The sequence below is a fragment of the Scomber scombrus genome, chromosome 2 (genome assembly GCF_963691925.1).
Source record: "Scomber scombrus chromosome 2, fScoSco1.1, whole genome shotgun sequence".
Classification (NCBI taxonomy): Eukaryota; Metazoa; Chordata; class Actinopteri; order Scombriformes; family Scombridae; genus Scomber; species Scomber scombrus.
The window spans coordinates 33,552,442-33,564,515 of record NC_084971.1 but is presented as its reverse complement, the minus strand read 5'-3'; the positions used below and the strand labels follow the sequence as shown (position 1 = coordinate 33,564,515).

The 12,074-nt window shown below is 42.1% G+C and overlaps 1 protein-coding gene across 1 annotated transcript; it reads right to left on the bottom strand.

Annotated features, from left to right (window-relative positions):
- Nucleotides 1-762: 762 nt before the first annotated feature.
- Nucleotides 763-12,074, bottom strand: cct4 (chaperonin containing TCP1, subunit 4 (delta)). Its single transcript, XM_062437867.1, has 13 exons — nucleotides 11,778-12,074; nucleotides 9,586-9,638; nucleotides 9,387-9,476; nucleotides 7,677-7,785; nucleotides 6,731-6,995; nucleotides 6,099-6,228; nucleotides 5,213-5,352; nucleotides 4,107-4,203; nucleotides 3,708-3,818; nucleotides 3,473-3,603; nucleotides 2,666-2,900; nucleotides 1,663-1,776; nucleotides 763-930 (listed from the first exon to the last, which is right to left on the bottom strand). Exons 1-13 carry the CDS (start codon nucleotides 11,893-11,895, stop codon nucleotides 916-918), a joined length of 1,608 nt encoding a protein of 535 aa, XP_062293851.1. The 5' UTR covers nucleotides 11,896-12,074; the 3' UTR covers nucleotides 763-915.

Sequence of the window (12,074 nt, the reverse complement as noted above, 5' to 3'; positions counted from 1 at the left end):
CATGCATAGGCAATTCCATTTAATTAAATTATTTAAAATAAATGTAAATTTAGAAAGACTGTCAACAGAACTTTACTTTCTTTCTACTTGCACTGACTGGAGCTAATGAGAAACAATCTTATTTCTTTCTGAGTATGAAAATACTCAGTGAAATGACAATAGTTTCTTTATTAGATATATTGATCTTAATATAATTGTATGTGAAATTAGTAAAAGCGTCTTAAAAAAGATACACACTTTAGAGTTTTACTTTCTTCATATTGTTTCAATTCAAAGAAAATTATGTGAATTTCCCCATTTTTTAGAAGTGCATAGGCAAAAAAGAGCCGTTACCATTTAAATATCAATAAATGATGTTTTGAAACAATTTCATGAGAAATCAGTAGTTAAAATAAAATACCAAGTGTCTCCTTGCAGTGATGGAAAACCTGTTACTTTTAACACATTGAAAAAGATATACTACTACTTTCAAACTATGAGTTCTGCTTTCTTCACTCACATTAAATTCAACCATTTAAATGCTTTTAAAAGCCTCTGAAACATTATGTAGACCATCAAAACTAAGAAAAGACACTTTAAAATGAAACCAGGCTTATTAAAACTTAAACAGCTCTTTGTTTGTTGTTCGTAGTTTAAATATATATATATGTATTCATCTGAAGACTACCGTACAGTGCATACAAATAAAAATAACTATCTAAAAGCTTGAGACCCGAGTGGTTTATGAGGCAAAAGAAAAAACAACACAGTCAACAGCTGGAGTGTGAACAAAAAAAAAAGGAACAAGCCTTAACTTTTTATTAAATTACGCAACGTAACAACTACAGCGGAAATCTGAACAGTGTGACGCTGACAGAGTCCTCACGGTACGAACAGGCTTAGTGACAGAACCCCGACGGACCAACTCAATACCGTTTATCGCGTGTTCACCTGAAACGAGACAGAAACAGAGGATCAGTTATGATTGATATGAAATAAAATAAGACAATTCAGCATAAAATGTACAAAGATTCCTGCCTGATATATAAATTAGATACATGTGTAATAATGAGGCTGTTAATTAAAAGGTGCATATCGCTTTGTTTTTAAGATATTCTGACTCTTTTTTTTACTTTCACTTTAATTCTTGTTCTTTGAGGGGACAAAAAAACCCACAAAAAATGTATCTTCAGCAGGTTTATGCAACCATTTGTTATCCAAGAGACATTTTATAATTAATTTCAGTTAAAAAGGACTAAAAATTCTTCCTAACAAGACATTTTGCTGCATCACTCCTACTTCTGTAATGCCCATTTCGACCAGCGGAGGGCTCCAAAGACTACAGAGCATTAAAAAAAAAGGTTGCTAGTTGCATATTCTATCTTATAAAGTTTGAAACTGTTCTGATTTCTGGCTCTACACAGTTAATTTTAAAGTTTTGCTGTTATTTAGTTCTTAAGAAAGTCAAAGCTCCAGCCACACTTGTAGTATATAAGAACTTTTTTTAATTCATTAAATAAAGTTCTTCTTCGTGCATCTTGCACAAATCAATTTAAACCATTATGACTATCATTCTGCTTTTATCTCAGCAGTCTTCCTTTCCCCATCTGTCTGTGTAAACTCTCCCTCGTACTTATTTTTATATTTTAATCCTTGGTGTTTTTAAATGTGACGTCTACGTACCACGTCGTCGATCTTGAGGATGCTGCGGACCGTCTCTGTGGCCAGGGTCAGAGCGCTGATGGAAACCAGTAGAGGCTGAACCACCAGTTCCTCCAGGATGTTGGAGATCCCGCCCTGTTGCACACAAAGACACATAAGGGTCAATGATGAGTCAGATTTAAAGGGTTAAAATGTGAAAATAAACGTATGAATAACTTGCACACATTCTTTTTTTGTGGACCCAGCATCAAATTTCTGCTTTTAATCCATTTAGAGAGAATATATTAGAGGATTATGGTAAAAATGTCTAAGTGGTGTAACCATAAAAACTTTGTACCAAATAATTCAACTTGCTTAAAAACAGTAAATTGTCAATAAAACACCATATCAACTAGTTTGGCATGATCTTACATTATAACTTTATATTAAATAAAGGTAATGGAATACAATTGTTCTAAATTTTACATTTACTCTGGTAACCATGGAGACCAGGAACCATTTACATTTTATCTTTCTCTCCTTCATCCTACTTCTTATTCTTTCTTTCTCCTCTTCCTCCTTTATTTCTTTATCCTCTTCCTCCTTTCTTTCTTTCTCCTTTATCTTTCTCTCATTCATTCTTTCTCCTTTATCTTTTTCTATCTTTCTTTCTTTCTTTCTTTCTTTCTTTCTTTCTTTCTTTCTTTCTTTCTTTCTCTCCAGGTGGATAAAATATGTAATATGTATCATTCTTTTGTGGTTACACCATTTGACATTTTCATTTTCATCTGACTTTCAGGAGCATTCAGTCTTACTTTTGGTAAAAAAAAATGGTGCAAATGTAATTTCAAATGATATAAAACCAACAAAAATACTAAATGTACATTTTAACAAACCTGATGCTGCTTTTAAATCTAGTTTAACTGATTTTATATTGCTCATTTTGCCAACACTTAGGAGTACTAAGGGAGTTAATTAAAATATCCCAAAATCAGAATATATGTAATTTACAATGATATAAACAGAAAAAGCAGCAAATCATCACCTTGCGGACGTTGATGCCGGCCATCTTGTCTCCCTGGGCGTGTCTGTTGCGGAGCTCCGTCACCGTGGAGATGGGGTTCAGACCGGCGTTCTCGGCTAGCGTGGAGGGGATGACCTCCAGGGCGTCGGCGTACGCCCGCACGCAGTACGCCTCCATGCCGCCGAGGGCACGAGAATACTCAGCCAGACGCACGGCCAGCTCAATCTCTGGAGCGCCGCCGCCGGCGATCAGAGCCCTGAGAGGAAGAAGAGGAGGAAGAGTTAACCTTCGTGTCGTCCTCCCGGGTCAAATTCACCCCGTCTGTTTTGACTGTTCCTTCTTTCCTCCCGTCTGTCCTTCTTCCCTCCCTCCTTCTCTCTTTCTTTCCTTCCTTTCCGTCAAGGGAGGTAGGTAGGAAGGAAGGAAAGGAGGAAAGGAAAGGAGGAAGGAAGGAAAGGAAAGAAGGAAAGGAGGAAGGAAGGAAGGATGGAAGGAAAGTAGGAGGGAGGAAAAAAAGAGAAGGAGCGAGGGAGGAAGGAAAGAAGGAAGGTAGTAGGGACGGAGGAAAGAATGAAGAAGGAAGGGAGGGAGAAAGGAAAAGAGGATGGGAGGAAGGAAGGAAAGAAGGACAGAGGAAAGAAGGAAGGGAGGAAGATAGAGATCTATCTATCTCACATGTGCTTTAGGATTAGGGTTGAAAATAGTCCCCAACCAAAAGCACAATTTCCTCCTTTCTTTACCCAGCTGTTTTATTAAACCCTAACTTTTTATGGGAAGTACTTTAGGATAAAAAAAGCTTCAGTTTGTCTTAAAGAGAAGTTGATCTACCTCTTCTTGACCAGGCAGCGGATGACACACAGAGCGTCGTGGATGGAGCGCTCGGCCTCCTCAATCACCAGCTTGTTGGATCCTCTCACCACCAGGCTCACCGTCTTCCCTGGACTGGCGCATCCTGTGATCTGCAAAGAGGAGAACAAGAAAAAAAAACCTTAATTCGAGGTCTAATGCCACATCACTGCTGCATCTCCTCCTCCGTCACTTGGCCCGCCTGCTGCTCTCGTACCTTGATCAGCTTGCCGGAGCCGTCCAGACTGACTTCCTCAGCGAGCTCCGCCGTGCCGAGCATCTCTGCGGTGAAGTGGTCGATGTGAGCGATGGGCTTGGTGCCAATAGTCTGAGGGGAGCAGAGACAAGGAGGGTATTTACAATCAATAAAGACATAATATATGAGTTCTGGACACAGTATATGTATATAATATATATAGTATATATAATTATGAGGCGTTGATTTTAAATTACATTAAACTAAAAATTGGATTCGACGGACAACAAAATTTGAGGGCCAATAAAACCAAAATATGAGTATTAATGTGCATTTTATCAGTAATTTAACAAGACAAACTAATGTCTGAAAAAAAAACGTCTCTAAGCTTCAGCGAGTGATGAAGTGTCTGATCTTCACCTTGCAGACGAACTCGATGTCTTCTCTCTCGATTTCTTTCACCACCATGATCTTCATTTTGTTCAGGAAGTGCAGGGCGAGGTCGCTCAGAGCGTCTCTGTGGCAACAAGGTTCCATGTTAGTATGACATCATAACAATGGCAACAAGGTTCCATGGTAGTATGACATCATAATAACAATAGCAACAAGGTTCCATGTTAGTATGACATCATAACAACAATGGCAACAAGGTTCCATGTTAGTATGACATAACAACAATGGCAACAAGGTTCCATGTTAGTATGACATCATAATAACAATGGCAACAAGGTTCCATGTTAGTATGACATAACAACAATGGCAACAAGGTTCCATGTTAGTATGACATCATAAAAATGGCAACAAGGTTCCATGTTAGTATGACTTCATAACAACAATGGCAACAAGGTTCCATGTTAGTATGACATCATAATAACAATGGCAACAAGGTTCCATGTTAGTATGACATCATAACAACAATGGCAACAAGGTTCCATGTTAGTATGACATCATAAAAATGGCAACAAGGTTCCATGTTAGTATGACTTCATAACAACAATGGCAACAAGGTTCCATGTTAGTATGACATCATAACAACAATGGCAACAAGGTTCCATGTTAGTATGACATAACAACAATGGCAACAAGGTTCCATGTTAGTATGACATCATAATAACAATGGCAACAAGGTTCCATGTTAGTATGACATAACAACAATGGCAACAAGGTTCCATGTTAGTATGACATCATAAAAATGGCAACAAGGTTCCATGTTAGTATGACTTCATAACAACAATGGCAACAAGGTTCCATGTTAGTATGACATCATAATAACAATGGCAACAAGGTTCCATGTTAGTATGACATCATAACAACAATGGCAACAAGGTTCCATGTTAGTATGACATCATAAAAATGGCAACAAGGTTCCATGTTAGTATGACTTCATAACAACAATGGCAACAAGGTTCCATGTTAGTATGACATCATAACAACAATGGCAACAAGGTTCCATGTTAGTATGACATCATAATAACAATAACAGTAATACATAATGTGAATCTGCTCTCAGTGGCAGCCTTTGGTACCTGAGGATGGACTTTTGGATGAGCAGCACGTTGCAGCCGGCCTTCTTGATCTGTTTGACCATGTTGAGGATGTAAGCGCGCTCCTCCCTCAGCACGCGGTCCATCTGAGCGTAGTCCGAAACCACGATCTGGTTGTCCATCTGAACGCCACGAAAAAAACCACACGATCAGTCCCCCAAAAAAAGGTTATGCATATGTTTAACCCTCCTGTTGTCCTCAAGGAAGGAAGGAAGAAGGAAGGAAGGGAGGGAGAAAAGGAGGAAGAAGGAAGGAAAGGAGGGAGGGAAGAAGGTAGGAAGGAAAGGAGGGAGGAAGGAAGGGAGGAAAGGAGGGAGGGAGGAAGGAAGAAGGAAAGAAAGGAGGAAGAAGGAAGGAAAGGAGGGAGGGAGGAAGGAAGGAAAGAAGGGAAGAAGGAAGGAAAGGAGGAGGAAGGAAGGGAGGAAAGGAAAGAAGGAAGGGAGGAAGGAAAGAAGGAAGGTAGGAGGGAGGGAGGAAGGTAGGAAGGAAAGGGGGGAGGAAGGAAGGAAGGGAGGAAAGGAGGGAGGGAGGAAGGAAGAAGGAAAGAAAGGAGGAAGAAGGAAAGAAAGGAGGGAGGGAGGAAGGAAGAAGGAAGGAAAGAAGGGAAGAAGGAAGGAAAGGAGGAGGAAGGAAGGGAGGAAAGAAGGAAGGGAGGAAGGAAAGAAGGAAGGTAGGAGGGAGGAAGGAAAGAAGGAAGGAGGAAGGGAGGAAAGGAAAGAAGGAAAGAAAGAAGGAAGGGAGGAAGGACAGAAGGGAGGACAAAAGGGGGATGGAGGAAGGAAAGAAAGAAGGGAGGAAAGAGAGAAGGAGGGAGGAAGGAAGGACAGACGGAAGGAAGTAAGGGAGGAAAGAAGGAACAGTCACTCACATCAGTCTTGGGAGGGGACAGGCAGAACTGGATCAGGCCGATCTTGGCCTTCTCCACGCGGGTCACGCTGTTGGCAACCTTCTGGGTCAGAACCAGACCGTCAATCAGCTCACAGTCATCAATGGTCCCTCTGAGATACAGAACATCCTCATTAATACAGCAGTAGAGACACTGAAGGCATCATAGACAATCATGTACAGGGATCCATCTCTCTATCCATCCATCTTTCTCTGTCTCCATCTATCTATCTATCTTTCTATCTGTCTCTTTCTATCTTTCCCTCTATCTCTCTATCTATCTACCCATCTATCTCTATCTATCTTTCTATCTGTCTCTTTCTATCTTTCCCTCTATCTATCCATCCATCTCTCTATCTATCTACCCATCTATCTATCTATCTATCTATCTCTATCTCTTTCTATCTATCCATCCATCCATCTTTCTATCTCTGTATCTATCTATCTATCTATCTATCTATCTATCTATCTATCTATCTATCTATCTATCTATCTATCTATCCCTCCATCACTGACTCACCCTATGTTTCTATCTATCTATCACCTCCCTCCCTCCCTCTATCCATCTCTTTATCTATCTATCTTTCTATCTCTATCCATCCATCACTGACTCACCCGAGCTTCTTGATAATCCTTATGTCCTGCAGGTCGACCCCGGTGGCGGTTGCCGGGTCGATGACCCTCATGACGGCGTCGACGCTCATGGGGGCGAGCAGACTGGAGTACTGCGACACCACCTTGGAGCACAGCGACGTGGTGGCGCTGTTGAGCAGCGTCTCGCGGTCGCTCAGCTGCACCGGCCGGCTCATGCCAGTCAGAACCTCCACGCCTTTCTCCACCGCCTTCTGGAAGGACTCCGAGATGGTGGTGGGATGAATACCTGCAGGAGGGAAGACTCGTTAATATCAGGGGGAGGAGACGGCCTGTTGTCCTCAGGTCAAGGAAGGAAGGGAGGAAGGAGGTAGGAAGTAAGGAGGGACGGAAGAAAAGGAAAGGAGTAATGAGGAAGGAAGGAAGAAAAGGAGTAAGGAGGGAGGGAGGAAAAGAGAAGGAAGGAAGGGACCCCGTCTCTTTTGACTGTTCCTTCTTTCCTTCCTCTTAAATTTTTCCTTCGTTCTTCCCCTCCTTCCATACTTTTTTCCTCACTTCCTTCCTTCCTCTTTCCCTCCCTCCCTCCTTACTCCTTTCCTTCCTTCCTTCCTCATTACTCCTTTCCTTCTCCTTTACTGCCTTCCTTCCTCCCTCCCTCCTTCCTTCCTCATTACTCCTTTACTTCCTTCCTCATTACTCCTTTCCTTCCCTCCCTCCCTCCTTTACTCCTTTCCTTCTTCCTTCCTCCCTCCTTACCTTCCTCCCTCCCTCCCTCCCTCCTTACTCCTTTCCTTCCTTCTTTCCTCCCTTCCTCCTACAAGAGCACCTCCTTCCATCCACAACACCTGAGATTACAGGCATGAAATGAAATAACCTGAAACCAGCTGAGCTTTAACCATGGACCTCCTAATGTTTGGGAGGAACATTATACGTCTAACCCAAATCATCACTTGCATGTTTCCATCGTTACCTTTCTGCAGCAGCTTGGAGCAGGCGTCCAGCAGCGCTCCTGCGATCACGACCACAGAGGTGGTGCCGTCACCGGCCTCGATGTCCTGAGCTTTGGACAGTTCAACCAGCTGGAACACACAAATACACACATAAACATATATATATATATTTATTTAAATTCAGGTCTGAAACCAACCTAATATTAGTTCATGTTAAAAGCTACGACGAGAAGTGTTCAGCTATCTAGGACTCATTCCTCACCTGGAAAAGAAATCTAGAGCTTCCTGTATAACTGGCAGCTCCCATGTTATTTAATTTTATTCATTTGTCCACTCATTTATTTATCGCTCCTTTACTAATTACTTGTTCTTCCATTTTCATTTTCCTAATTACTCTTTCCTTCCTTCCTCTTTACCTCCATCCCTCCCTTACTCCCTTCCTTCTCTCCTTACTTCCTTCCTCTTTCCTCCTCCCTCCTTACCTCCCTTCCTTCTCTCCTTACTTCCTTCTCTTTTCCTCATCCCTCCTTACTCCCTTTGTTCCTTCTCTCCTCCTCCCTTCCTATTTTCCTCCCTCCCTCCTTTCCTTCCTTCCTCTTTTCCTCCATACTTCCTTCCTCTTTTCCTCCATCCCTCCATACTTCCTTCTTCTTTTCCTCCATCCCTCCTTACTCCTTCCTTCTCTCCTTCCTCCCTTCCTTCCTCTTTTCCTCCATCCCTCCTTACTCCTTTCCTTCATCCTCCTTCCTCTTTTCCTCCATCCCTCCTTACTCCCTTCCTTCTCTCCTTACTTCCTTCCTCTTTTCCTCCCTCCCTCCTTAATCCCTTCCTCACTCCTTACTCCTTTCCTCTTTTCCTCCCTCCCTCCTTACTCCTTTCCTTCCTTCCTCTTTTCCTCATCCCTCCTTACTCCCTTTGTTCCTTCTCTCCTTCCTCCCTTCCTATTTCCTCCCTCCCTCCTTACTCCTTTCCTTCCTTCCTCTTTTCCTCCCTCCCTCCTTACTCCTTTCCCTTCCTTCCTCTTTTCCTCATCCCTCCTTACTCCTTTCCTTCCTTTCATCCTTCCTCTTTTCCTCATCCCTCCTTACTCCCTTTGTTCCTTCTCTCTCCTTCCTCCCTTCCTATTTTCCTCCCTCCCTCCTTACTCCTTTCCTTCGTTCCTCTTTTCCTCATCCCTCCTTACTCCCTTTTGTTCCTTCTCTCCTTCCTCCCTTCCTATTTTCCTCCCTCCCTCCTTACTCCTTTCCTCCCTCCCCTCCTTACTCCTTTCCTTCCTTCCTCTTTTCCTCATCCCTCCTTACTCCTTTCCTTCCTTTCATCCTTACTCTTTTCCTCATCCCTCCTTACTCCCTTTGTTCCTTCTCTCCTTCCTATTTTCCTCCCTCCCTCCTTACTCCTTTCCTTCCTTCCTCTTTTCCTCCATCCCTCCTTTCCTTCTCTCCTTCCTCCCTTCCTTCCTCTTTTCCTCCATTCCCTCCTTACTCCTTTCCTCCATCCCTCCTTACTCCTTTCCTTCATCCCTCCTTACTCCTTAGTTTTCTTCTTTTACACATTCGAAATAAAATAATCTAATCAGTAAAGTGGATATAATGACTAAGTGGGTAAAGACAGCTAGAACAGTGTGATAAGTTCAGACAATGACATCATTCTTATAGCTCGGCCTTATTTAGAAACAGTAGCGTGCATGTTTCCGATGAAGATGCAGTGGGGTTTTTTTTTTTGGAACGTACCATTTTAGCAGCGGGGTGGAGCACCTGCATCTGTTTCAGGATGGTGGCTCCGTCGTTGGTAATGGTCACGTCACCTTTCTCATCCTGGATCTGAAACAAAAAGAACCGGACTCTGATGAGAAACATGTAAGATGACGACGGAGCAGCTGGGTTTAAGTTAGAGCAGCTGGGTTTTAAGTTAGACTGAAGTTCTACTGACCATCTTATCCATGCCTTTGGGGCCCAGGCTGGTTCTGATGGCATCTGCAACAGCTGTTAAACACAAAGAGAGGAACAATGATCAGCTCAACCTTCATCCTTCATCACTAATCCATAGCTGTTTGTCTTCTTTGTTTCTATGACGACCAAAAATATATATTAAGTTTTTCAATGTTACACCTTTTAGTATAAATGCTGGTCTTGTTCTACTTGGTAACCATGGAAATGTTGAGTGATGTAAGATGTTAAACATGTACGATCAAAGTCACAACAACAGGAAATTTGAAACGCAAACTGTCTTTAACCCTCCTGTCGTCCTCCCGGGTCAAATTGACCCCGTCTCTTTTGACTGTTCCTTCTTTCCTTCCTCCCTCTTTCTTTAATTTTTCCTTGGTTCTCCACCTCCTTCCCTCTTTCTTTGCTCCTTCCTCCATCCCTCCTTACTTCCTTCCTCATCCCTCCTTACTCCCTTCCTTCCTTCTCTCCTTCTTCTTTTCCTCATCCCTCCTTACTTCTCTCCTTCCTTCCTTCCTCTTTTCCTCCCTCCCTCCTTACTCCTTTCCTTTCTCTTTTCCTCCATCCCTCCTTACTACTTTCCTTCCTTACATCCCTCCTTACTCCCTTCTCTCCTTACTCCTTTCCTTCCTCTTTTCCTCATCCCTCCTTACTCCCTTCCTCATCCCTCCTTACTCCTTTCCTTCCTCTTTTCCTCCATCCCTCCTTACTCCCTTCCTTCCTTTCTTCTCTCCTTCCTCTTTACCTCATCCCTCCTTACTCCTTTCCTTCCTCTTTTCCTCCATCCCTCCTTACTCCCTTCCTTCCTTTCTTCTCTCCTTCCTCTTTACCTCATCCCTCCTTACTCCCTTCCTTCCTTTTTTCCCCAAATAACTCACCAATCATGATACCAGCACCAATCAAACTATCCTTAAAGTGAAACCAACACCAACTGAGTACCTCATCTGATACCCATCATATAAATAGAAGCATGTCACTCCTCCACATATAAATGATATAATAAGATTCTCATTCAGTTGCATTGATTGGCTGTGAGTGAGTGAGTCAATATAAAGAGTCATATTTTCTAGCTCTGGGTGCGGAAAGGATGGACTGCAGGTATCGTTTGGATTAGAGCCCGACTGATGATGGATTATTGGGTCTGATGACGATACCGATAATAGAGAGTAAAAAAAGCCTAATAGACAAATCTGCTTATAATCTTATATATATAGAATATACACTTATTGCAATGATCCCTCAAATTTAAATCAGCGTATTGAAACAGTAAACTTTGAATTAAATATGTTTATATTAAACTTGAAGTATGAAGAAGGATCATATGCCTACGTGGATGTAAACAAAAAATATTGGCACATATCAGACGGCATAAACGCAGATACTGATATATCTCACAGCCCAATATCGGCCAATTATATCGGTTTAATTGGATATATCAGTCGGGCTTTAGGTTTGATGCTACTTGGTATCGATTTATTTCAGTCAATACCTAAAAGTACCGATACCCAACCTGTGCACCAATGTGGAGTATAATGTATATTTATATATTTTAATTCATTTGTCTTATATAGATACTATAATTGGAAGATTCAATGAGCCATCTGCTGTGCATGAGACACTTTAGGAAAAGCAATCAAATTCAGAGTAACAGACATTTGGGCCCAAACAGTATTTAAGGGTTAAAAGCCCCAAAAAATCACTTCCTTCATTGAGCCATCTGCACGTGACCATATAAACTGATGGATTGTTGCTTACATCTCAAGCCTCTGACCCCCCTCCTCTTTATAATATGCTGCTTTTTTTTGTTTGGAGGGGGGGGGCAATGAGTTAGCTTGTGCATGGATTGTGTTGAGTCATGAGAGCATCCTCAGTCAGTCACACCCCAAACCAAAACTCCTGTCATCATTCAGCACATTTTAAACCTCACTTTACAATTAAACTCTGCAGTTTTCTGACACTTTAACACATGCAGAATAATAAAATGAAGCATGTTTAATTTAAAAAGCATTATAGGAGTAGTTTTAATCACGTTTAGAGCTCAATTCAGGAGCCCAGGATGTTAAATTGCAGCTTCTTATAAATGAATTAAGTGTTAATTCATGCGTAATTCCTGCGTCATGCTTTGTGCCACGAGGCCGAACTTAAAAAGGAGTATTTTTAGGATATTTTTTAATGTACCTTTAGCAGCAGAGATGTTACTGAAGCGGATTTGGGCCGGCTTGTCCCGGTCCACATACGCCCCTCCTTTGTTGCGGCCTCGGAACGGAGTAGTCGGTGCAGACATCGCTTCGGGCATCGGTTTTTATTTAATAATAGATGGATGATCTTTTTTAAAGATGTTTGGAGAAGGGACGGAGAGGAGTCCCGGAGCTGGAGCACCTCGGTTCGGGCTCAGATGGACTCAGATTGGGGTTCTTGTGCAGCCTGGTGCCGCCGAGAAGCTTCTAGAGACGCCGGATGTTACGGAAGAGAAGG

Excerpts from the sequence above, each read along its gene's own strand:
- cct4 (XM_062437867.1), bottom strand. The coding sequence starts at position 11,895 with ATGCCCGAAGCGATGTCTGCACCGACTACTCCGTTCCGAGGCCGCAAC. Across the intron at positions 9,639-11,777 it reads TAACATCTCTGCTGCTAAAG|CTGTTGCAGATGCCATCAGA; the intron begins GTACATTAAAAA and ends TGTGTTTAACAG. Across the intron at positions 1,777-2,665 it reads CCGGCATCAACGTCCGCAAG|GGCGGGATCTCCAACATCCT; the intron begins GTGATGATTTGC and ends TGTGTGCAACAG.